Source organism: Poecilia reticulata, chromosome 19 (genome assembly GCF_904066995.2).
Source record: "Poecilia reticulata chromosome 19, P_reticulata-male-v2, whole genome shotgun sequence".
Taxonomy (NCBI): domain Eukaryota; kingdom Metazoa; phylum Chordata; class Actinopteri; order Cyprinodontiformes; family Poeciliidae; genus Poecilia; species Poecilia reticulata.
This window is the reverse complement of record NC_088848.1, coordinates 173915-199940: the sequence shown is the minus strand read 5'-3', so window position 1 is coordinate 199940 and position 26026 is coordinate 173915. Positions and strand designations below refer to the sequence as shown.

At 48.5% G+C, this 26026-nt stretch overlaps 2 protein-coding genes and 1 long non-coding RNA gene across 5 annotated transcripts in view; 1 reads left to right on the top strand and 2 right to left on the bottom strand.

Moving 5' to 3' along the window:
- LOC103481132 (transcription factor COE3-like) overlaps positions 1-4821 on the bottom strand; it is a 35999-nt gene extending 31178 nt beyond the window's left edge. For both annotated transcript variants that reach the window (XM_081600224.1, XM_081600225.1), the window contains exons 1-4: positions 4700-4821; positions 2668-2824; positions 2370-2433; positions 2239-2294 (exon numbers count right to left, since the gene is read on the bottom strand). In XM_081600224.1, coding sequence (XP_081456350.1) covers positions 2239-2294; positions 2370-2433; positions 2668-2824; positions 4700-4821 — 399 coding nt within the window. The remainder of the gene's footprint in view (positions 1-2238; positions 2295-2369; positions 2434-2667; positions 2825-4699) is intronic.
- LOC145549048 (uncharacterized) lies at positions 160-7388 on the top strand. Its single transcript, XR_014084972.1, has 4 exons — positions 160-1196; positions 1340-1403; positions 2687-2799; positions 5005-7388. It is a non-coding gene; the product is annotated as an uncharacterized LOC145549048 (long non-coding RNA).
- Positions 7389-11757: 4369 nt separating this feature from the next.
- Positions 11758-25736, bottom strand: baiap2l1a (BAR/IMD domain containing adaptor protein 2 like 1a). 2 transcript variants are annotated; one of them, XM_081600226.1, is made up of 14 exons: positions 25474-25736; positions 23966-24041; positions 23798-23884; positions 20536-20597; positions 20219-20290; positions 20010-20144; positions 18243-18395; positions 18028-18168; positions 17572-17689; positions 17284-17491; positions 16381-16440; positions 16169-16310; positions 13415-13455; positions 11758-13324 (listed from the first exon to the last, which is right to left on the bottom strand). In XM_081600226.1, the coding sequence occupies exons 1-14, from the start codon at positions 25522-25524 to the stop codon at positions 13252-13254; spliced, it is 1419 nt and encodes a 472-aa protein (XP_081456352.1). In that variant the 5' UTR covers positions 25525-25736; the 3' UTR covers positions 11758-13251. The 2 variants fall into 2 exon arrangements, with proteins under 2 accessions (XP_081456352.1, XP_081456353.1); XM_081600227.1 differs by having other exon boundaries at positions 16169-16307.
- Between the last annotated feature and the right edge of the window lie 290 nt (positions 25737-26026).

Here is a 26026-nt window from a genome sequence, read left to right as displayed (position 1 = left end):
GACAAAATAAAATATTTGGGTTTATTTAATCCATCAGAACCAGAACCTTGAGGTTCTCCGTTGCTGAGTGTCGCTGCAAATCAGCGGAGAATCTCCCCACTGGACCAGAACCGAACCGAGTCACATATCAATCTGTTACAGAGTCTGCCCTGTCGGAGCTCACTAACTGTTGATGTTCGCGGCTGAACTTTAATAATCAGACCAAATTTAATTTGGTCGTTTAAAACACGTTTAAAAAGTGTGTTTTAAACGCGCTCCCAAAAACAAAGAGAGTTTCTGTGATAAGCGGTAGTTTTCATCGCCTACCGACAGATAAATGTCTTTACCACCTGTGTAAACTTTGCTGGTGAATGTTGTAACACATAAGTTTTATAATATGTGTTACATTGTTTCATTTCTAATATAGGCTCTTGTGTCAGATAATTTAAGTCAATGTTAGAGAATAATTAATTATTTTAGGTTTACAGAATCTCAGTTATCCTTCATAGCGGCTGAACCCGTATTACACCGAGCACTGTAGCTAATATTAGCTGGTATCTCGCCGGTGGACATAAATACAGTAAAGTAATATTATAATCACAATATATACACAATAATATGTCCATCTTACTTGTGAAATGTTGTCTGTGGAGCCTCACATCAATAATCCATCGATCAGAACAACAATATCCCTCAGTGCTGAGGCATCTTCTGCTGTTTTGATTGAGCAAAGTAGGAGGGACGACCTCTCCAAGATGGCCGCCGTATTTCCTGCGCCGGAGCAGCCAATGCGGGGTCTACTCTATATTATGTCTATGATAAGGTGGATCGGGGGGAAAGTTTGGAAATTTCAAGGGCCCCTGACTGCCAGCGTCGCCCAAAAAGAAGATTTTTTTTAATGTATTTAAATGTGTTGGGGAGCCTCTCAATAATAACACTGATGATGATGGCTGTGTTCTTGTTTTTCCCTGTAAAAGTTAAATGTTCCCACCTCCAGACCAAAAGGAAGCTTCCGTATTCAGTGAACACCCCCAGTTTCTGATTGAAGTCGTTTGTTCTGCTTTAGCGTTTGACGTGTTTAGTAGCAGACAGAATGAGAACCACACAGATAATAACGATGCTGCTTTGAAATATAAAACAGGTTTTTAAAAAGGAGAGAGAAAAATAAAAAGAAGAAATAAAGTATGTTAATCTGTTACAGTTTTTCACCTACAGAGGTGAGTGGCTATCAACCTGTTAGCTTAGCGACCGACGAGTGTTAGCTTCCATTTGTCTAACGTCTCTTTAGTCAAAGGAAATGCTTAGCAAGATATACATTCATATATTAAGTTGTCGTTGTACCTTTTACCACATTTACCAGCAGACGAGTCCGAGTCAGCAGCGGCCCTGACCCCCAGACCAGCCTACCTCCTCCCGGGGTGAAGGTGAGCAACCACGTCATGCTAGGCTAGTTAGCATCAGAATGGCAGCGGTCCAGTCTGACTGATGGGCCACATGCAACCAAGAACGATTTTTACAGCCGACTGACGGATATTAATGGAAAAGAGACTCATGGACGTTATAAATGAATGTGAGGTCATAAACAATTTGCACTTTTATTTAAAAAAACATAGAGGGAGAGATGAGCCAAAGAAAACATTTTAATCGTTCAAGTGATCAAATTTGACCTCATTAAATATTCATTATTTTGTCTCGCTATTGCATTATTCTACAGAATGGAACCTATTAAAACATAATTTCAAACCAAGTAACGGTTTCAGTTAAGGTGAAAATCTAAATATATGAGCTTCTGAGTTGGAGTTTTATGTCCGACTTCAGAGGAATCAGTTCTCCGGTTCCGGTTCCGGGTGAGTCGGGCTGATCCGGACCCAGACTGCGGTCTGATCTGCTGTTTTCACTACTTTCAGATGTTTTACTTTAGTTAGACGTTTTAATTTTATAAATGTTATGGTTATTAATTTAGTGTTTCTGTTTTTTATATTTCAAGAATATTTAGAAAATATTTTAGATTTTTTTTTAAACATATAAAGTTATGACGTTTTATATCTGCTTTTAATTTTGCTTCAAGTAGTGAATTACAATACAGAACCTTTAATAAAATCAGTTCTTTGCTAGAAACATGAGAAGTAAATGAAACCACAGAAAATGTCCAGTTGTTGTTCAGTGGGACGTTTTCCTCCTGTTGTCAGTTTAAATCTCCCTGAAGAACAGGAGCTGAATAACGTGGAGAGGAGGAGATGAACTTCCTGAATGGCTCACCTGTTTGGTCATGGAGTCGATGAGTCGGACGTAGAGGTCTTGCTCCGTTCGGACACCTGAACGCAGAAATGGTCCATGTTCATGTTGGTCTGCAGGCTTCAGCTGCTCTCCAGTGAAAGAAGTGCACCTACCGTTGCTGTACAGTAGCTGCAGCTTGTAATGAATCCCGTTGTTGGTTTTCTCTCCGCTCGGCTCCTAAAACAATAGAAGAAGAACGCTCATTCAGCCTGCCGTTTGTTTTAAGACGCGCTGACCTCCAAGCTCACAGTTCATGTTTTTAACCATCTACGAGATTTCAGGGTGCGTTTGTTTTATAAGTTGCCAGATGTTTGGGGGTCTCTGTCACCTGGCAGGTGCATCTGCTTTTCTGACACCCAGTGAGCGTGTTTGGTTTGTGTCACAGCTCCTCCCTGCCTTTGTCTGACTCACCTTTTCTTTCTCCACAAAGTCGACATATGTGGTGCGTTCGATCTCGACGGGCTGCCCCTGACGGTCGTACAGCGCCAGAACGAAGTGGAAGAAATTGGATTTCCTCAGGTTGGACGGCGGCTGCTTCTCAAAGTGAGCTCGCGCTAACCCCACCCCGCTGGAACACACACGAGCAGAAAAATCACCTAAAACTCTGATTTATAGATTTAACATGTAACAACACATTTTTATTTTATACAGTCAATTCATCTTTCATACAAAAAGCAGCTCAGAGCTGAGACCTGCATTTATAAGAGTAAAGTTCAGTTTAAATTGTGTTTTCAAAATAAATCCTCACATTTGTTTTTATCTGTAAAATCTGTAGAGTATTTGCAGCGATGTTTTCAGAACCAGAATGCATTTTTCTGAAGCTTCATCTAAAACCTCATTGTGCCACTGGTGACCAGTAAAAATCCACCAGTTCGGAAAGCGGCTGCCGCAGCGCCGCATGAATGGAGCGCTCCTCTGAGGACAGCCTGCAGGTCGCCACACCTGGCCGCACGCATCAGAAACGTGTTTGGGACGCGCGTTGGCGCCTTTGATTAGTTTGTGTGCGGCGATGAAAGCGCGGCTTCAGGTCTAGTCAAAGGAAATAAAGTTAAGAATCACAGCGGAGTCACGACTGATTAATATTCATGGAGATGAAGTCAAACTGCAGCTTCGACCCCGACAGTAAATCTGCTCCTCGTTATAATATGACTGAGAACACCAGGAGCGCTTGTTTCACACACACACACACACACACTTCAATATTTAATTATGTTCATGAAATATAAAAATCAGCAGTGGACACAAACACACTGAAACATTTGGTCAGTAAATAATTTTAAATCCTCAGAATAAATCAGCCAAATGATTTTATTAAAACAAATATTTTAAATGTTGTTAAATATTTACTTTAAACCTTAAAGTCCTAATTGTTTCTATAATTGTTCTGGGATTAGATTTTCCATAAAGTGAATAATAAGCTGCAGTATTAAAGGGTTGTGTGATTATAATAATTACTGTGCAGAATCACATTAAGCTTCAATTTGGACTTTACTGAATAATCCCAGAAACAATCAGCCGCTCAGTCAGGTGTTAAAGAATCTTTTGTTTCTCAATGTGGAAAATACATTTATTTTCACATTAAATTAATTTAGATTCATTCAGTTTTATTTAGCTCAGTGTCATTTTATTTAATGTAAATAAACACATTTGATATTCATTTTAATATTTTTTCTTGAAAATAAAAAAAGACTGACTTAAAATAAATGTTCCTGAATGTAAATCTTTTAGTTTTCTTTTGCTCTGCAGACCTGAATCTTTGTGTTAATATTCCATTTGATGATTTTATTTATTTTAATTGAAGTTCTGTGTGGTGAATAATTCAAGCTGAGGAGATGAAACGATGTTCCAGCCTGCTTCACTTACAACACAGAAATATGTGCAGATTTTTAAATAATTAGAAGAAAACTCATTTTAATAACTTGCTATAAATGTTTTTTCCTTCACAGGAATAAAAATCATCTCAGATTTGAGGAGAACTTTCATTTTTTATTTCTGTAATCTTTGTTTCCCCAGGAAAGTAACATTAAGATTCAAAATCTCTTTTCTGGTGAGAGCGCCATAAATAAATAAATGTAAAGATTCCTCAGGAAAAACATTCACAGCCTCTCAAAATCAAATGTATTTTTCTCTCAAATACAAAACAATTCATAAACATATTTATACACATTTATTTTGTCTGCATTTCAATCGTAGCACACGTTCTGACCTGATCATTTTTAAAATCAGGAAAACTTCATTTTTAATTCAAACAGTTTTTCATTTTGTTTTTAACCAGATTTTTTCCTCCAGCTGCAGAATAATAAATATTAACAGTAAGTTTCAGCAGACGGTCGGTGGACTGATTTTGTCTGAGGAGAATGATTTTTTTTCCCCCGTCTGTAAACGTCGGAGCGGAGCGCTGGGACTCCAGCTCCCAGAATCCCCTGGGGCGGCAGCAGCTTACCTCTGAGCGGCCGTGTTGGCGTCCACCACGCCGGCCGAGTGCATCCAGGAGCGGACGGCCAGCGGCTCCTCCTTCAGGCCGGCCGCGGCGCCGCGAGGCAGGCTGTCCTGGATCCCAAACATCTCCCAACAAAAAACACCAGAAGAAGAAGAGCTGGACTGGAGGAACGCAGCGCTACAGGACGGAGCGCAGCTTCAGGACGGAAGACATTTTAATAATGGAGGACGAAGAGCAAAAAGTGGGAGATCTGAAAAGTTCTTTATTGGCGTCAGAACTTTCTGTTTTTCTCTTTTATTCAACTTTAGGCGATGGAAGGGCAGAAAAAAGATTCAACAGTCGGCCGACATGATGAACCCGCAGAGGAGAGAAGAGGAGGAGGAGGAAGAGAGGAAGAATCCTCAGAGGAAACGCTTCGGACGGCGAATCGAAGCCCAGCGCTCGGCTTTTCCCCAAAGAGCAGCGAGGCGGCCGCCCGGGACGGACCACAAACTCTCAGCCCTGCGGCCCCACAGGACTGGACGGCAGAACCCAAAAACCCCACGGGTCTTCCTCCCAGCCGCTGACATCACGGCGGGGGCGGGGCCTGGGCGGGCCGGGGGCGGGGCCTGGACCCACAGGGAGAGAGAGAGAGAGAGAGAGGGAGGGGGGGGCGACACGCTGACGGAGCAGTGTGTGTGCTGCACCAGTCCCACCAGTTACTGAACTGGTTCCCATGGAAACGCAGCGCCAGAACCCATCAGGACCTCCAAGGTCCAACGGGTCAGAGGCTCGATTCTTCAAACGGCAAGCTGGACCCGAACCAGAACCATCTGCACCGCAACCAAACTGAACTAGAACCAAGTTGCATATGGAACCCAAACGGTTCCAGAAGAACTCTGAACCTGAGCAACAGAAGATCTCTGTGAAAACCCAACAGAACCCTGACTGGTACCGCTGACCCAGAAGAACCTGAATCTGCTGATGAACCGGGTCACTGCTGGATCGACCCAGAACCGTCGCCTGGATCACGTGTTCTGGTCGTCTCTCTGGTTCTGGACGGGCCAGAGGAAGATGCCTGGACCGAATATCTGAGGTCAGAGGTCACCGCTGAAGAACCGGGTCAGAATCCAGGAGGTCCAAATCCGAGTTCTGCACAAAACCCAACGTTGACCCGGACAAGAAGATCCAGAACCCGGTTCTGTCCAACAACGCCGAGGTCCACAGAACCTCCCTGAGCGGGTCGGGAGGGGAAGTCCGATCGGGTCAGAACCTCTGCTGACGGCTTCTTCCATCCTTATGTTCAGACTGGAGAAACAGAACCGCTGCAGCATCAGCCGCTGCATCAGCCGCTGCAGCATCAGCCGCTGCTGCAGCAGCCGCTGCATCAGCCGCTGCAGCAGCCGCTGCATCAGCCGCTGCATCAGCCGCTGCGCCTCGTTACGTTCAGCTGATTAACTCCGAACCGTCAGACAGGAAGCGAGAAAAGGCTTTTCACAGCCGGGACGCTCCGGCCCACCGCCGCTCCACTGGGGCCTCCGAGGCTCCGAGGGGCGGGCCGAGGAGGAGGAGGAGGAGGAGGAGGAGGAGGAGGAGGAGGAAGAGGAGGAGGAGGAGGAGGAGGAGGAGGAGGAGGAGGAGGAGGAGGAGGAGGAAGAGGAGGAGGAGGAGGAGGAAGAGGAGGAGGAGGAGGACTTTGATGTTTCTCTGCAGAAATAAAAAGCTGAAGGAGAAGAAGCTCCTCAGAGGGAGACGGGAATTTAACAGAGCCTCAGGTCTACTCCAGCCTGAGGAAGAGGAGGAAGCTGAGGAAGAGGAGTTAGCTCCCAGAGTTTAGTTTGTGAAGCTTCCCAGCCTCCGATCAATCAGTCCTGATCAATACTCCGTAACAACAACATGCTGGGTAATGAGGATCAGAGCCTGCGGCTCGCTCTGCGTCGTAATAAAAAGCTGATAATTCAATTTAAACGGAGCAATAAATGAGCTGTCTGCAGGTCTGAGGAGGAAGAGGAGGAGATGAAGAGGAGGAGGAGATGAAGAGGAGGAGGAGATGAAGAGGAGGAGAGGAAGAGGAGGAGGAAGAGGAGGAGATGAAGAGGAGGAGGAAGAGGAGGAGGAAGAGGAGGAGATGAAGAGGAGGAGGAAGAGGAGGAGATGAAGAGGAGGAGTGCGCTGGGCCTCAAACAAAAGCAACAAATTACTCACCAGTTTCACTTTATCTGGGTTCTAATTTAAATAAAATGGTTTTTAATCTTTTCCCCCATGTCTCTGGAGCTGCACTGAACGAATTCCTCAGATTAAATCCTGGAATTCAGAGCAAATTATTTGGAGACAGGAATTTCATTCTGGGAATGTTCATCAGGAAAACAGAGATATTCTGGATCCGATCTCATCTCCATAAAGAGAAACCGTGTTAGTGTCGGCGCTCCATCCATCAGCTGCAGCCGGCGGACAAATTATTCCTGATTTCATTTCCCCGTCTGCCGCCGGGTCCTGCAGCCGCCGCGCCGCGCCGAGCCGACAGGCTGCAGCTCCCAAATACGGAAAACCAGGAAATTCTCTGACTTAAAACTACGTTTTATAGAAATCATTTTATTTCAGATCATTTTTGTACATTTTATATTTTAATTACTTTTTATTATTAGTTGAAAAATGTCAATGTGACATTTAAATAAAGCTGTAAAGAATTTTAAATAAAATATTGTTTTTCTGCCGTGTGTGCGTGTGTGTGTGTGTGTGTGTGTGTGTGTGTGTGTGTGTGTGTGTGTGTGTGTGTGTGTGTGTGTGTGTGTGTGTGTGTGTGTGTGTGTGTGTGTGTGAGAGAGAGAGAGAGATGCAGCACACACACATTTGCATTTAAATAGCGACATCAACCAGCGTTCATGGCAGCACACCGGAGGGTTTCCCAGATGTCACGGCAAAGTCAGACGAGCCAGCTGTCTCTCTCTCACACACACACACACACTCGGCTGAGTCGGTGAGAACCACCGACTCGTGTTCAGGTTAAAAAGCATCATTTAAACTGTAATCTGGGATTAGAACAATTGAACTCTGTTGCGTTGCTGCCAGGCTGCTCCCCTCCATCGGCGTATCGGCTGAAAGGCGCTGCGGCGTTCCCTGCGACGCGGATCTCAGTGATCTGATGAAGTGATCTGGATCAGCAGCTGTTCAGCTCTGGATTCGTCTCTCAGGGCCGATTTCTGTAGATGGAGTCCAGGCCTCGGTCCAAACCTGCACCCTGCCAGGAGGAACTGTTCCCTAAAGCCGAACTGGCAGACAGACGTCATTCCTGAAAACTTTCCATCGGTTGACCTGAAATTCACTGTTCAAAAAGTGGGATTAAATCCAGACAGGCCAGGATCAGGACCTGGATGATCCTTCAGATGCTGCACTGCGTTCCTGAGCGAAGCTCTGCGTTTCAGGCGGACGCAGCAGCGCGGCTCCTGCTCTGATTAGTTCATTAGGTGAAGAGAGAGATCAGCAGAGTGAGCTTTGACCGTCTACACTGATATTTTACCTCTTTTATCCTGTTAGCATCAAGCCTGACACATTTTCTACTCGTCTCAAAAAGCCACAGGAAGAGGGAAAAACTGAAAGCTGAAGTTTTCTTGAACAGAAATTAGGGAAGCACAATATATTGGCACCAACATCTGTATCGGTCCGATGAATAAAACCAGGCCGACACCGACCGATATTTCTTCCCGTCCTGCTGCCATTTGTCACTGTTAGACTGTGTGAATGACGACGACTCAGACGTTCGATCTGGAAGCGCAGCCAGGATACAGGACAGCAGCTCTTCCTTGGTGTTGATCTGCTGGAGGAAACTTTCCAGCTGCATGGCAGAGTTTCTATGGAGGCTTCCTCAGACGCCGGCCATCACCAGATCCACCTCCAAGTCCAGTTATACCCTAAAGCTGCCGACTCTCTTCTCCTCCATTATGTTTGTTCTGCTGGGGTTTAAAACCTGAGGACCTTCTAGGGCTGGAGGTTGATCTCAAAGAACCCAGTGAAGAATCAGCACCTCCCTTTTCATTCAGGACAGGAGACCAGAAATGAATAATTAGAACCCAAGATACAAATATATTAACCTGGACAGAACCAGCTAGATGGGAGGCACTTTTTTCTTTGTGGTTGTTCGTGCTAGTTAAACGAGTCAGACTTCTGTGTGAACGGCTTCCAACACCAAAACAATCCGCAGATCAACAGCAGTCCCCCGCAGCGCTCCGTTTACGGCAGTAAAGATGGCCGCCCTCTCTGGATAGATTGTACAGTTGCAGAGCAGTAGCATGATCATCAGGTGACAGAAGCTAATAGAAAGCTAACAGCAACGGCCTTTAGAACTCACTGCAGGTCCAGGCCCGGTTCTGACCCGGTCCAGGCCCGGTTCTGTTTGGAGTGGGACCAGCAGTGGTGGGGTTGGGATGTGATGTGCAACAGCTATGGGCTATGCAGCTAACTGCAGCTACAAACGCAGCATCAGAAGATGGTTCTTCAGGGAGCCTGAGGTGTGAATGAAGACAAAGCAATGGTTTTAGTTTGGGTGTAAATATTTTAGTGATTTGGGGAGAAAAAAACAATTACAAATACACAATGAGAGACAAATGAATTCAATCCAAAGGTCAGAGTTGTTGTCCTTCTTAGCTCGCCATCCTTTGTTTCAGAAGAGGATCTGATCCATCATGAATAATAAAAACCCAACTTTGGGCAGAGCGGGGCGTACAAGACCACAATCAGCTGTGGCGATTCCGGTGACCGCAGGTAACAAACGCCAGGATGAATAATCAGCAAGACGCCAAACAGCCACAATCACAGTGGACAGTTTGCTGTGTCCAAGCTGCGCTGGAGGCGGGGCTTTAAGTTCCAGAGTTTGGGCCAAACAGGAAGTGGACCCGCAAAAATAAAAGCCTTGACTAATTAGGGTTACAGATGCGTTCAGGCTGCTTCCATCACTTTGATGTCTCGATTCACCGTCTGGATTCTGCTGCTGCTGGATGACGCAGGTTTCACGTTGACGACGAAAAGTCGGAAAATGCGACATGAGCGTTCAGACTGCAGACGTTTGGAATCGGTCCGATTTAGTTCCGCATCCGGGTCGGATCTCATTTCTTTGAGGTAAAAAGATTGAAATCGGGCCGATAAGATTGCCGGGAAATGTGAGATATGCTGTGTGAACGTGACCGGTTCTCCCTCCGACCCGGTTGGTCCAGATCGCCTTCATCACTCAGTCATGTGATCTAATATTGACGCCAGAATAACTGACCTTCAGGGTAATGAACGTGTCTCTAAAACTACTTCAATTCTGTCACCATGAAGAAAACCAGAACATGTCCAGCATATATTTATGTTTAATGTGTTGGTTCTGGTTCTGGTTCTGGTCCAGAACTACTTGAAAAATGGACAAAACACAAGAAGCAACAAAATGAGAAGAAAATGGGAGGAAACAAAGAAGTCGACCTTCAGCTGCAAACACAAAAACACTTTCAGCTCTGTGTGTGTGTGTGTGTGTGTGTGTGTGTGTGTGTGTGTGTGTGTGTGTGTGTGTGTGTGTGTTGCGCAGGGATTCCAGTCGTCCCAGTTCAGGGAATTCCCTCCGTCCCAGCAGAGCTTCTGGCAGACATGCAGACAGTGACACCAAGTGGACACAGAAGGAAGTTCAGCAGGATTTCTGGCTCCTGTCTGATCGTTGATGAATTAAAACTTAAACGTGTCCGGATCAGAACCTTAACGTGTCCGGGTCAGAACCTTAACGTGTCCGGATCAGAACCTTAACGTGTCCGGATCAGAACCTTAACGTGTCCGGATCAGAACCTTAACGTGTTTGTCAGTCTGACACCAGCTGGGCTCTGGATCGGACCGGTCATGTCCAGATTAAATTAAAATGCTTTGATTGAAACAATCTGAGACAAACTGCAGGAAACAGATGATGCAACCAGAAATTAATTTAGAACATTAAAAATAAATGAACAATAATATGGGATAAAAATCTTAAACCGATCTGCAGTATCCCGTTCAGATGTCAGCCTCTGACCGGTGCCTGGTTCTGGTCCAGTGAACACGATTAGGTCTAATGGTGACCGGAACACAGGCAAACAAGGCAGCAGAGGATCTGACAATGGAACCTCGGTATTTCTGGTGGGGAGGGTCATTACGGACCTTCAATACGGACCTTCAATACGGACCTTCATTACGGACCTTCAATACGGACCTTCATTACGGACCTTCATTACGGACCTTCATTACGGACGGGGACATAATGAAGGACAAGAAGCTACAAAGTGCCGGGAAGTTCTGCTCATAGTCGATGCGACACCATTTGGATCAGCTCTAATCATCTGATCGGCACCAAACCCAACATGATGGATATTAAATGACATTCAAACAGATGGCCCAAACATTCCTGCAGCGGAGTTTCCTCTATTCAAACCTCCACCTGCCCAGAAAGGAGCGATTTCATTGGCTGTTTGCAGAGCTCACCTCCAGCAGAGGGCGCTCTGCTCAGGTTTCACCTGGAGATTCACACACGATGAGTCTTCCTTTGCTTCGGCTGCCAGACTAATTCCTCATGAAGAGTTTCTAACAGGGAACCTGGAGGATTTCCAGCTGAGCTGGTCGGAGTGCATTTCGGTCCGATCACCAACTGCCGAGATGTTGGAAGCAGAAAGAAAATCCTGACTAGTTTCTCTGAACTATGGTAACCCATTGAAGGGAACACGGACCTGGTTCTGACCCAGTGATGGACACTCGTGATGCCAGTGATGCATTAAATACACAAACTGGGAAAAATAAATAAAACATTCACGTGTTCTTGCGCCATCAAGGCTCCCACAGCGTCACAGATCCTCCTCTGTACCTAGCAGTGGGTCCTTCCACACATCCATCCTCAGTTCTTAAAAGGAATCCAAACCCACAACAGAAAATCTGCAGTACTACCAGGTGGGGGCGGGGATGAAGAAGTACAAGTCCCTCATTAAGATCCGTTTTCCATTTCTCTAGAATTCATGACAGACGTGCTTCCAATAATCATTGCCATGTATTCCCACAAGAGGGCGCCAGTGCCCGTGGTTTACAGACACAGGAGGCGATTCAAGCTTCAGATTTTTATTGAAAAAAAGGCAGAAGAAAATAAACATGTCAGTATCTCAGCATGGTGTCCCATATCCCATCTATGAGAACATTTGACTTGATTGATCAAAAGTCATTTTCATACAGTAAACATATTATTTTAATTGTCTACCAGAAAAGCCCAGTTAGTTTGATATAATGTGTGAATTGAACAGACATTTTGTTACACGACAGTAAAATTAATGGTGAAAAAGTAAAAAAAAAAAAAAAGTCATTTAAATTGGTCCTGAGGAGTGAAATCTAAACCAAGAGGAGCTTCATCTGGATTCGCCTTTATTACATATTCCATTGAAACAACTTTATATAAAATACATTCTTCTTCTTCACAACTGCCCTCAGACTGCAGACCCACGTCTTCCTTCACCCTCAGCTCCTCCGTGATTCCCGGACAGATTTCCGACCCAGTGATGTTTGGCTGGTCTGGACTGTCCATCAACACACAGACATCTCTTCTGTTTTCTCTTTAAAGTTCACATTAAAATGAAAGCCTCATAATTATATTTACATGGTATCCGTTGGTCCTCACAGGACCAGTGGTACTGACCCAAACGGCCCAGAAGATCAATAATGTGCTCAGTTACAGCCAGAAGTCCAAAGGGGTTCAGATTTAAAGCAGAAGGCCCGTCATTCCCGTTGATGTAATTACCCTGGTGGTTCTGGGTGTGTCCAATGAACTGGTGCCGTCGACTTTAAACTTTTATCTCCAGATTTGGGATGTCTGCTCATGGCATCGCTGGATCCGCAGAACGCTGGTTACATCATAGTGGAGGTGTCTGGATGTCTGGACATTTAGTTGAAGCATTTCTCAGATTGTGGTTGAACCTGTTGGGCCCCTTCACACCGGGCTGAGACCAGGAGGAACACACCGCGCGCTCCCCGAGGCTGTCCAGGAACCCGGCGAGCCCTCTGCTGCTCGCCATAGAACATCAGAGTTCCCACAATGCAACAGCTGCGTGCTATAAGCTCTAGCTTCAGCCAAAATTATCAATTAAAACCAGCTAGAGTGACAACATCAATGACAGAGAAACAAGCATCTCCAGGTGCCCAGGGCTGGAGCCCCATGAATATGGAGATTTGCATGTGCTGCAGTCAGACTCATAGCTGCTGACAAGAGCACACACATCTCCAAATTGTGCACATTGTCTAAAACCTGGGAGAAGTTTTCTGCAGCATGGCTTAAACTGATGGTGGATCTGCAGGAACTTCTGCAGATTGATGGGAAGCACCTGGAGATGCAGCGATAAGGCAGTGAGCGAACAGCAGGGGGAAATGCTGAATACCGCAGACCAACCGCAGTTCAGAGTGAAGGAGGCCTGAGGGTCACCAGGGCCGATATCAGACACATGGCTGTAGTTTTCCACAGATTAGAGAGGGGAGCAGGTTGGGGAGACGTTGTTGGGGAGTTTCTGGGTGGTTCCACTCCTCTGAAGGCGTAGCAGCAGACAAACTAACTTCTAGATGACCGGAGCGGAGCGGTCGTTTGTGATGGTCGGCCGCAACTTCACTGTTGCAAACGGGTTTCCTCCTCTGCAGCCAGAACACAGACAGATGCATCAATAAACTGTCGGACAGAAGCAGGAAGAGAGGAGAGTTTGTTACTGGAGCTGCATCACTCACCCCAAGAAAGGAGGTCTGGTCGTCCCATTAACTGAGGGCACCTGTCAACGAGACAAAGGACAGAGGAGTTATTCTGGCTCTGCTGAGGCATCTGGAGAATGCAGCTGCTGAGACACGTCTCTGGCAAACAGCCTACAACAACAATCTGGCACCAAGTTCAGGGGTATAACCAAATTGAATAGCGCCCCCTTTGGCCTGGGGTGGTACTACAGCCACTCAGGAACATTACAGAGGTTTAGGTGCTGCTGATTCGTTTCTCTGTGTAGAAACATTTTGTCTGCGATCAGATCCTCTACGTACATGAACATGACCTCAGTCCTCTGATCATGGCTGCCTACAGCAACAGGTGACCCAACTAGTGGGATTTATTCACTTGTCTTCAATAACATTCATGTTAGAAAGCCTATAAACCAGGGCTGGACAGTCCTGGAGGCCCTGGAGGTCCTGGAGGCCCTGGAGGTCCTGGAGGTCCTGGAGGTCCGGTGTCCAGCAGCTCTTAGTGTCTCCCTGTTCAACACACCTGGATCCAACAGCTGAATCTCCTCCTCAGTGCCGTCAGGTTCTGCTAACGACGTCAGTATTTGACTCAGGTGTGTTGAAGTGGAGACATATCTAAAAGCTGCAGGAGGCCCTGCAGGCCTGCAGCCCTCCAGGTCTGGAGTCCTCCAGGCCTGGAGTCCTCCAGGCCGGACAGGTTTATGTCCTCCAGGCCTGCAGCTGCCCACCCCTGGTCTAAACTCAGCAGGTTTAAATGATGCTTAACAAGCAGTAATTGTCCACTAGAGGGCAGACAACAGCCAGATATCACTAAACTGGACTGCATTTACAGCTCTGAGGAATAACATGTAGTAAACAAGCATTCAGGTCAATAATCTACCAGCTGTAACCTCACAGGTTTTATTGGCTGAACATTAAATCAGTTCATTCTCCTCTACCAGGATCAGGAAAACAATGTTCAGAAATCAGGATTCATTAAGCTGGAACCGAAAGCAGAACTATGGAAATAAGACTCAACATGCTGGGCTGGTGGCCCGCAGCATTACTACCCACAGGCTGAAGAGACGGCGGCACGCTTCAATAGAGACTGTTCTGCGGGTTCAGGTAGAGACGTGTTGGACCATGAAGCACTGTGATGCCATCAGATTACAGATTATAATCTGTTGAAATCTGAACTCAGGCGGGCAGCATTGCAGCTGACCGGATTGAAACCTTGCAGAGGGAAGCAGCCATGAGGTCATAGTTCACCAGCTATCTGATAAACAACCAACCAATCACAGCTCAGGAATCCAGTCACAGCACAGCATCTGACCAAATAGAAGCTACGGCTAACATCTTCAAAGGCCAGAATAACTCTCAGCATCATTTACAGCTACAACTCACTACTACCATTATTTAGTATAAGGAAGTACAAGTTTAATGCTGTTGTCACCAATTCGGGGGAAGCCCCGCCCCCAGAGCTCACAGCGACCAAAACAACAACAAGCCAGAAGGAAAGTTGGATTCCTACGTGCTAAAAAACTGAAATCCAGGAAACTGGAGGAAGGATTTGGGACTGGAGGCCCTGATGCAGCTGATGAACAATGAAGGACAACAAAGCGTGTCCGACTTCACCTGCTTTCTGTTTTGATAAGTCAGCAGTTGAAGATCCTGCCAGCACCTTTAACCGTCTCCATGGCAACCTGCCCCGCCTGACCAATCAGACCAGGAGTTTCCTTCAGGTTGGAGGCGACCCAGCAAGCTGCTCGGGGCGTGGAGCTGCTGATAAGACCGGGACTGAAGTCCAACCTGAGGGAGTGGAGTATCGGCTGCTCTGACACGGCAGGAAACAACCCAGTTCAGACTGGGCAGCTCCCAGCAGCGAGGGCCCAGTTCAGACTGGACAGCTCCCAGCAGCGAGGGCCCAGTTCAGACTGGGCAGCCCCCAGCAGCGAGGGCCCAGTTCAGACTGGGCAGCCCCCAGCAGCGAGGGCCCAGTTCAGACTGGGCAGCCCCCAGCAGCGAGGGCCCAGTTCAGACTGGGCAGCTCCCAGCAGCGAGGGCCCAGTTCAGACTGGGCAGCCCCCAGCAGCGAGGGCCCAGTTCAGACTGGGCAGCTCCCAGCAGCGAGGGCCCAGTTCAGACTGGGCAGCCCCCAGCAGCGAGGGCCCAGTCCCTGCCCCCAGGAGGAAGAGGAGGGAAGGTCTTCATCTGGAAACAGGAGATGAGTTCTCCAGGTGTCATTTCAAAGCTTTTATATTCTGGTGTTAACTTTTAGCCAGTGGAGCCTCGTGTCAGTAGGATGAAAGTCCAGGGGTCAGAGGTCAGCTCTGGTTGAAGAAAACACCTTCAAAGTATTCACACCCCATCATGCATCTAAATATAACCCAGTCACTAAACTTCAGCATCTAGAGACCAACCAGCACCATGGAGCCTGGACGGCTCTGACCAGAGCAGGAGTACCACAGGGGAGACGGTGAGGAAGTTTGCTTGCTCTGCTCCAAACCACCAACATGGGGAAGATGATTTTCTGGTCAGATGAAACTAAAACTTGCTGGTCTGTGTGGAAGATGCTACACATCCACCGCACACCCCACAGTGAAGCATGGTGGTGGCAGCGTCATGCTGAAAGATGGCCAGAGCTGATGGAAGATTGGAACACAACCAGGTTCTACTGTGTCCTGTTTTATTGTGAAAGGTCCAGGCTTTCACAATATGCTTTTATTTTGACAGTAGACAGACTGGAGATCGTGGCAGTGGGTCGGGTTCGGTACTGACCGTGTTCTGAGGCAGAGGCGTTTCTGGGAGTGCTGGTTTGGACGGGTTGACGTCGCTGTAGTCGGGTGGCGGCAGCAGGACAGCCTCGTAGTCTTCATCGCCCTCCTCTTCCTCCTGCAGGCTGGCGGCGCTCAGGCTGCTGCTGCAGAGGAACAACACGTCAGCAGAGAAACTCTGACTCCGCCCCCTGACCTGCAGCCATGTCTCCATACCTGCTGGACGTGCCCTGGTCGGCGTAGGGCCGGCAGTATGACGAGGGGAACCAGCCGCGTCTGGACACACACACACACACACACACACACACACCAGATGAGCGCTGCCATCATGTCTGATCTGCAGTCAGAACATTTGGAGAAACCGTCGGCTCATCAGACGGTTCAGAGTCTGAAGGACTTTCAGCATCTTAACGAGACGACGGCACAGAAACTGACAGGAAACCAGTTGAAGCACGTGGAGGAACCAGAACCAGTTGCTCCTCCTGGACCTGCAGCTGATGAAGCTCCACCAAAGGCCTCAGAGAGGAAGAGAGGGAAACATACCAGGCATACTTTCTACCCTGCTGCTTCACAACAGAAAGACTTGAACCCGTCCGTCCAGCTGAGCGATGTGAAGCTCGCCTGAGTCACCGCCTCCGCTGCCGGGAACTGAAGCTTTCCTCCTGTCCTGGGGGGAACCGGTTCTGACCAGCTTGCTGTGGTTCTGTCTGAGGCCACTGGGTCCACCACTTTGACACCTGAAGCTGGTTCTGATCCATCCAGCAGAACCTGTCCAGGAGTCGCACTAAGCAAGGAACTGAAAGTTCCAAGTTCTGCCCTGTGGGAACCGAATCTGGCCCAGTTCCTACAGATCTGGCCCATAGGAACCGGATCTGGATGTGATGACAGGGACTGGATAGCATCGGACTGAACTGGACAGAATTTTGACTGAATTCTAGATACCAGGATCCGGACCGGACCAGATCTGACTGGCTCTTAACTGAACTGGGATGAAGTTCTGCTCTCCACTTATGTGCTTACAGAACCTTAATCTGGGCTAGTCCAGAACTAGGCATCAACGGGTACCTAGCATAGACCAACCAGAACCTCCTGCGGTCCTGTTGGACCCTGACCACTCACCGCTGCGTCCGGTCCAGCTCTCCGTACAGCCAGCCGTCCTTCTCCCGGTGGATGAGCAGCGTGATGACATCACCGTGGTCGAAGCTGAGCAGCGTGTCGTTGTTGCCCGCCGTGTGGGGGAAGATGGTCCTGACCCGGGACTTGGTCCCCCCGCTGAGACCGGAGGACATGGACGTGGACCTGGACAGGTCTCCCAGGCTGCCCTGCTCTGGAGGACAAAGGGACATTCAGGAGGACTTCCTGGCCGGGACGGCGCAGCGTTCTGGACAGGCGTGTCTCTGGTGGTACCTGAGCCGAGGTCCGAAGACGGGCTCAGAGGGATTCTGGGCTCAGGGTTGAACATGTTGGCCAGTGGGCTGATCTTCAGCGGCGGCGCCGGAGGTGGAGTCAGTGGGCTCACGTGGTTCTGAGGAACAACAAGGAAACTCAGATGATGTCTCGGGTCCAGAACCTCATAAATCAGAACCATAACTCAGCCAGAACTTCCTCTTTAGCTGGACTTTACCCAGAGCTAGAGAGCAAACACGTCTCATGTGGACTGAGCAGGAAGTTCCCACGCAGCTGGGTTCTGCTCTTTGACCCAAACGACAGACGAAAGGTTCTGACCCAGTTCCTACTGATCTAAAGTAACATGAGCATCTGTTCTAGTCAGAAACAGAACCTTAGGATCCTATGAGGCTCCTCAGATCTTCTGTCAGAACATTTCACTGAGCACGACCAGAACCGGAACCAGCAGGTTCTCACCTTGCTGTGGTGTTGGGTCTGAGCCGACTCTGGGTCGGCGGACAGACCCTGGATCATGGAGGTCACCGTGTCGGGAACCTTGTCCACGTTGCTGCATTTGTCCTGCCAGGTGGGCAGTCTGCTGCTCAGCAGCTCTTTGGCCTGGCGGACAGAAGGACAGAGGGTTAAAGGTCGTGACCCCACCGAGGAAGACGCAGGTCCTCGTCCGTCCTCACCTTGTCATGGAAGCTGCTGAGCTGGGAGGAAAACATGCAGTGCTTCTCGGCCAGGAACCAGAAGCGCCTGTTCTCCTCCACCAGCGCCTCTCTGCAGCCGTCAGCAATGAACTTCTGCATGTCCGTCTGGCGGGACGAGATGGTCTCCAGGTACTGCAGAGACACAGCAGGGGACACGGGCCGGACATGAGGACCTGGATTCACTGTCCAGGGTTTCCTGTGTTGTCTGAATCAGTGAACGTCGTCACGTATTTGCTGCTCATCAGCCCCATAAACCAGCTGTTTGGTGCTGACAGACGGCAGATCAAGGCTCTGCTGAGTTCAGGAGCTTTGGGCGTCAAACACACATTCATAATTTCCCTTTCATGTTGGTTTGACTGCACCAAACCGTTTCTCTGCTGCGTCTCCTCCATTTTCTCCAGATCGTCATGGTGATCGAGTCTCGTCTCTTGGTTTTCCTTCTATTAGCAGAGAAAGAGGAGCAGCAGCTCTGACTCAGTGCTGCCTGTCCTCAAGTCGTCCACACGGGTTTGAAGCTGCTGGAGAGCTTCAGCTCGAAGCTTCTGGGTTGGTTCTGGAGGGACCAAACATCGGGTTCAACACGGCCTGTCACTTGGGTTACAGAGGACTCTGGGACGGCCTAGTCCAAACATCCATGGGGGCCGTTTGTAAAGCTACACCGTCCAAATCAACAGCAACAAACTGAAGTATAAAACCTGTTATAACAGGAAAAATGGGGCTCATGTTTTCATCGTGTTATTCATTTAAAATATCAGCTTTATGCTAACATTTGGCTCTAAAACAGCTAGATATTTATAAATATCAAAACTGTGACATTTATAAATTAATTAATAACGTGGTAAAAATGTGAAAAGTCAACATGCAGGAAAACCTCAGAGCTGTGACTCAGCTGTTTGCTATGAGATTCCTGAGATGATCTTTAAGAGAACATTTCTGTTCGTCCCTCATCTGCTTGTAAAGAAATGTTTACCTGAAGCCAAGAGGGCGGGGCTTAAGAGGGCGGGGCTTAAAACCCCCTGGATGAATAAACAGACACGAGTTCAGCAGATTTTATGAAGAAGTGAGGGAAATAACAGCCGAGGCTCCAGCAGGTCAAAGATGAGCTGTTGGAGCCGGTTGATCAGGAATAGAAAGTATTCAAACCGAAAGTGTTCAAGGCTCTTCTGCTGAGCTTCGTCCGTCTCTGAAGTCCGGCCCCTAATCCGCCTCAGCTGGATCCAGTTCAGGAAACGAGCAGACGGTCAAACATTAACCACCCCAGCAGAGAGAAAAACATTTTCTGTTGTTCTTTCAGGTTCACTGGAGGAGGATGAGGAGAGCTGTGTGAGGAAGAGTTTTTCTGCCGGAGGGGGTCAGGGAGAAACTTCCCACATGGAAAACAGACTTCAGGGTCTTCTCTTCCATCTTCAGCCTTCAACTAGATTTCACATTCTGAGTAAAACGGGACGGGATGCCATTTTTACCCCCTGGTTCTGTTTTTATCACCTAACCTGAAACATCTCACGTCAGTCTCCTCCTTCTCCAGATTTTCAGATCATATATTTAGAAAATCAACAGGATTTGCAGCTGTGGCGACTGGGTTCAACCCCGAAACGACACCGGTTCATAGAGTCACATCTGGAGAAGGGCGTTGCTATGACGACGCCTTGAGCTGCCCAGAGGGCGGATCCGTCTGGCCCGGCCATCATCATTCAGCAGAACCTGGAGAGTCAGAGGTCAGAGGTCGGGGCAGTGTGGCGGTCTCACCTCGTTCTCCTTGAGGTCGTACTTGAACGCGTGCTTGGATTGACCTTTCCTCCTGAGCTTCTTCAGGTCAGTCTGGGAGCGGTCCAGAGACTCCTGCTTCTGTTTGTAATCCGTCTGGTAGCGCTTGAAGGTAGCCTGGGGACAGACGGAAGACGGAGACATGAGACATGGACGTCCTTCAGACGGAGGCGCTGAAGTCAAACACTCACAGTCATGTACTTTACGTCCATATCCGTCTTCTTCTCCAGCTCTACGATGATCTCTCTGTGGAACCGCTTGAACTGCAGAGAGAAACGTTCAGATCGTCGCAGAGCGCCCCCTACAGGGAGACGTGCCAACATCTCCACCCGGTAACCCAGTGCCAGCCCAACACGGTGGAAACGTCCTTCTGTTGCACTTGATATCTGGACTCAAATCTAAGATCTACTGATCAAACCAGAGGTTCTGGAAACCGGCGCACGGCTAAACCCAAACATTTACTCATTTATCACTTTGTATTTCTGAAATATGATTTAAAGCTACTTACATTCTCCTCCAGTTCAGTGTGCAGCTTCCAGTGGCTTTCTGCCATTTCCATCAGAACAACACCTGCAAGACAACGTTCAGGTCATCACGGCGGCTGCTTCCTTTCACAACACGACACTGAAGCGCGTTCTAGCTAGCAGCTTTATTATGGTCTGGAGTTGCTGGGAAGGAAGATACTAATAAACTTCTACCACTCTGTGCAACAAACCAGTCAGTGTTTAAACAATGAGGAGCTGCTCAGTCCAACAGAACAGAGAGACGTTCAGCTGCAGGAAGCATGTCGGTCACAGCATGTAGAATCACGCCGAGGTAGGAACAGAGATCAGCAGAGACAAAATGAGCTGCTGAGGAAACCCCTAAACCCCTAAACCCCTCAACCACTAAACCCCTCAACCCCTAAACCATTAAACCCCTCAACCACTAAACCCCTAAACCACTAAACCAATCAACCACTAAACCCCTAAACCACTAAACCCCTCAACCCCTCAACCACTAAACCCCTCAACCACTAAACCACTAAACCCCTCAACCACTAAACCCCTCAACCACTAAACCCCTCAACCCCTAAACCACTAAACCCCTCAACCACTAAACCACTAAACCCCTCAACCACTAAACCCCTCAACCCCTAAACCACTAAACCCCTCAACCACTAAACCCCTCAACCCCTAAACCACTAAACCCCTCAACCACTAAACCCCTCAACCCCTAAACCACTAAACCCCTCAACCACTAAACCCCTCAACCCCTAAACCCCTAAACCACTAAACCCCTCAACCACTAAACCCCTAAACCCCTCAACCACTAAACCACTAAACCCCTCAACCACTAAACCCCTCAACCACTAAACCCCTCAACCCCTAAACCACTAAACCCCTCAACCACTAAACCCCTCAACCCCTAAACCACTAAACCCCTAAACCACTAAACCCCTCAACCCCTAAACCACTAAACCCCTCAACCCCTAAACCCCTAAACCCCTAAACCCCTCAACCATGAGAATGAGCAAATAAAATAGAAACAACAAACTGTTGAGAACAAATGGTCAAACTGGGCAGTGTGGGGATACTTAATGGGTTTATTGGTTTCAGAGTCCAACAGGAAGACCAAAAACGTTCAATACGGACCCAGTACAGCATCCAGCCCAACCCGGTTCCATTCACAGCTCAGTTTCTATACAACTTGTTTCAATGTTTGATGATTCATCTGAGGGAAAAGTTCTGGTACCGTTCAGAAACGGGCTTTAGAGCAGAGAGAGCAGCACTGGATGGAACCAGTACGGAACCAGACCAGAACCCATCCGTCTGGTTCTGTCAGCAGCTAACTCGAGCCTCTTTAATAATCTGACTGGCCTTCCTGCTTTATGAGTCGGGAGCGCCTCGGACCGGACCGGTTCTGATAAGGGAGCCGGATGGGCTGGGTCAGAACCTGAACTTTGGTCAGAGCCGCCATCACCTGCTGACAGCCATTAAAGATGGCCGCCGCCTCTCTGAGTCAGGACAGCAGCGGCGCTTTGACCGCCGTCATGATGAGGTCACTGATGCCTCAGCTGGAGCACAGCAGGGCGGTAACTAGTAACTTTCAGTAACTAGTAACTTTCAGTAACTAGTAACTTGGAGTAATAATACTCTGAAGCACCGTTACTCTTACTGGAGTAAAACTGTAACAGAAACAGTTTTAGAGAGAATCCTGTTTGAACTGCAGCTGCACCCAAAACCGTGGCCACACACACACACACACACAGACACACACACACACAGACACACACAGACACACACAAAAAAAAAAAAAAAACAAAAAAAAAAAAAAAACACAAACACACACACAACACACACACAACAAAACACACACACACACACACACAGACACACAGACACACACACACACACACAAAACACAAACACACACAACACACACACACAACACACACAAACACACAACACACAAACACACACAACACACACACACACACACAGACACACACACACACACACACACACACAGACACACACACACACACACACACACACACACACACACACAGACACACACACACACACACAGACACACACACACACACAGACACACACACACACACACACAGACACACACACACACACACAGACACACACACACAGACACACACACAGACACACACACACACACACACACAGACACACACACACACACACACACAGACACACACACACACACAGACACACACACACACACACACACACACACACACACACACACAGACACACACACACACACACAGACACACACACACACACAGACACACACACACACACACAGACACACACACACAGACACACACACACACACACAGACACACACACACAGACACACACACAGACACACACACACACACACACACACACACACACACACACACACAGACACACACACACACACACACACACACACCTAAATGTTCTACTAATTTAAGTTTTAATATTGAAAGTTTTTCTTCTGCTTTAATTTATGATCATTGTTCAAGCTCTATTTTAGTCCTTAAAATAAAAAGCTTTGCTCATAACTGATGACATCATTCAGCTGCGGGGGAGATGACCTTTGACCCCAGGCCATCAGAGCTTCTCCACAAGGCGTCAGACCCGCCATGTTTCCTCCATGAAGGTTAGTTTCTCCTCCCGTCTCGTTGTCCGTGACGGTTTGCGTCTCCAGCTGATCGGCTCAGGAATTTCACACAAACATGGGCGTGGCCTGCAGCAGGTCACATGACCAGTATGGGTCTGAACCCGGTTCTGATTGGGTCCAAAGAGGCAGAAGCTGCAGCGCGTCTCAGCAGAGAAACATTTGCTGCAGCTGAAGGCGGCCATTGTTCACCGCAGGGTGCGGCTGAGAAACCTGATCCTGATTCATAACAGGAACCTCACTGCCAAACACATGGCAGAGCCGCAGCCCGGTACCGGGCCGGTACCGAGCAGAGCCGCAGCTCGGCCCGGTACCGGCCCAGTACCTCCAGTATTCAGCCACTGAAGCAGAGCTTCCAGAACCGCAGTGCCAGTAGAACCCTGAGCTGCTTCTCCAGAACCAGAACCTCAGACTGAAGCTCTGGTTTTATTTGGGGTCGTCAGGGTCAGGGGGCTGAATACGTAGCCAGCGCTGCATTCTGATTGGTTCACTGGATCAGCATCATGTTGGGCTGAAAGTCTGAGCTCATTGATGGCGACCCTAGTGACGCCATGGCAACCAGGCCTGAACCAATCAGCTGCACTCACCCAGCTCCCTGGACATGGGCGACACCATGGCCTTCTCTCCGATCTTTGACACGGCGTTGAAGTAAGATTTTCCGGCCGCGGTCATGGCTGCAGGAGAAAACCGCCATGAACATCATCATCATCATCATCAGCTGCCCCAGTGACCTCTGGTGACCCCAGTGACCTGACCTGTGACGGACTTCTCGTAGCTCTTTCCCAGGTTGACGAGGTTCCTCAGGGCCGGGTTGAACTGCTCCATCACATTCTGTGAACCAGAACCAGAAACCAGTTAGTCCCAGTTAGTCCCAGTTGGTCCCAGTTGGTCCCAGTTGGTCCCAGTTGGTCCCAGTTAGTCCCAGTTAGTCCCAGTTGGTCCCAGTTGGTCCCAGTTGGTCCCAGTTAGTCCCAGTTGGTCCCAGTTGGTCCCAGTTGGTCCCAGTTGGTCCCAGTTGGTCCCAGTTAGTCCCAGTTGGTCCCAGTTGGTCCCAGTTGGTCCCAGTTGGTCCCAGTTGGTCCCAGTTGGTCCCAGTTGGTCCCAGTTGGTCCCAGTGCTGCTGCTGTCCTGCTAAACATCTCTGATCGTTGGAGGAAGAGGAGAGCGAGTCCCTGCCGCTCTGGGTGGAGATCCTGGTCAGAGTCTTCCTGCGGTTGGTCTATAAATATCGTCATGACGACAATAACCTTCAATCTTTAACTGGGAAAACACAAAGTCGTGTCTGTATCTTTGTGGGGTCTTTCCATCGATTCGATTCAAAATGAATCCCCCCCCTCCAGCCAGGACAGATTAATGGACAGATTGATGGACAGATTGATGGACAGATTGATGGACAGATTGATGGACAGATTGATGGACAGATTAATGGACAGATTGATGGACAGATTGATGGACAGATTGATTCTTCATGTAATAATCCAGCTGCACCTCCTGGTTCCTGATAACGTGTGAAGCTCTGGTTTGGCTGGTTGAGCCTAAACGACGCAGAGTGAAGCATCGCTTCATGTAATCTGGATTACGGTTGAACATCATCAGATATTCCAGCTCATTGGACCTGATAACAGAACATGGATTACTCAAGATTAGCCAATCAAGATGAGGATTAATCTGTTCACAGCTGAAAGATTTCTCTGATCTCGTTTCACTCCAACGACTGAAACGATAAAATAATCTGAGTTACTGACAGTATGAATCCATTCTGGCTGTTTGGGCTCATCCAGGTTCTGAACCGAGTCGCTGTTTGGGTCCAGAGCAGCAGACGCTGGGTTTGCTTCTGCCTCAGGCCGGCTGGGCTCATACCTGACAGGTGGAGCTGCTGAACATCCAGCATGAATTTACAGAGAGACTGAAGATGAATCAGTTCAGCTGAGAACGACCCGTTTCCCCAGACAGCAGAACCGGACCGGAACCAGGACCGGACCGGACCGGCGGCTACACATCCAAACTTTAATTAAATACCAACTTCAAATTAATCAGTGAAACAAACAGAAACAATTTTTAGATGTTTTGTCTCGTTTCAAACCACCAGAAAAAAAAAACATCCAGAAAGAGAAGCAGGTGAGACAGAGTGTCCCTGTCCCCGGTGTCCCTGTCCCCGGTGTCTCTGTCCCCGGTGTCCCTGTCCCCGGTGTCCCTGTCCCCGGTGTCTCTGTCCCCGGTGTCTCTGTCCCCGGTGTCCCTGTCCCCGGTGTCCCCGTCTCACCTTGAACGTGCTCTCCGTCAGCTTGCTCACTCCGTCAGGTGTCCTCGCCATGTCGGCAGCTCGTCTCTCTTCCAGGTGGCAGAACTCAGGAAAACCCAAACCCGGTTCCGTAGTCCCGGTTTGTCCTCGGTGCCAGTAGAATCCCAGCGGCTCCAGTCTGGACCTCGGTTCCGAGCTTGAGGGCAGAGACGTTTCGGGACTCAGAGGCGGACCGACTGCTGGGCGGACTGGTCCGGACCGGGACCGGGACACGGAGGAGGAGGAGGAGGAGGAGGAGGGCGGGCCCTGTGACGTAACGAGGCGTCACTCCCTGAAGTCAACAGGTGGGACGAGAAGCGCTTATTGAATGATGACGCATCGATCAGTGAAATGCTCTGCGGGCCCAGCAGAGGGCGCCGTTTCAGCCTGACAAGGCATTCAGCTGATTTTAAACCTTGTTTTTGCTTTTTAAGGCCTAAAAGTTTTAACTCGGCCACCCTGGCGAAGCGGAAGTTGGTTTCTGATTCCAGCTTCCGATTCCGGAAACGGCTAAAGGCCGATTCCACCTAATTTT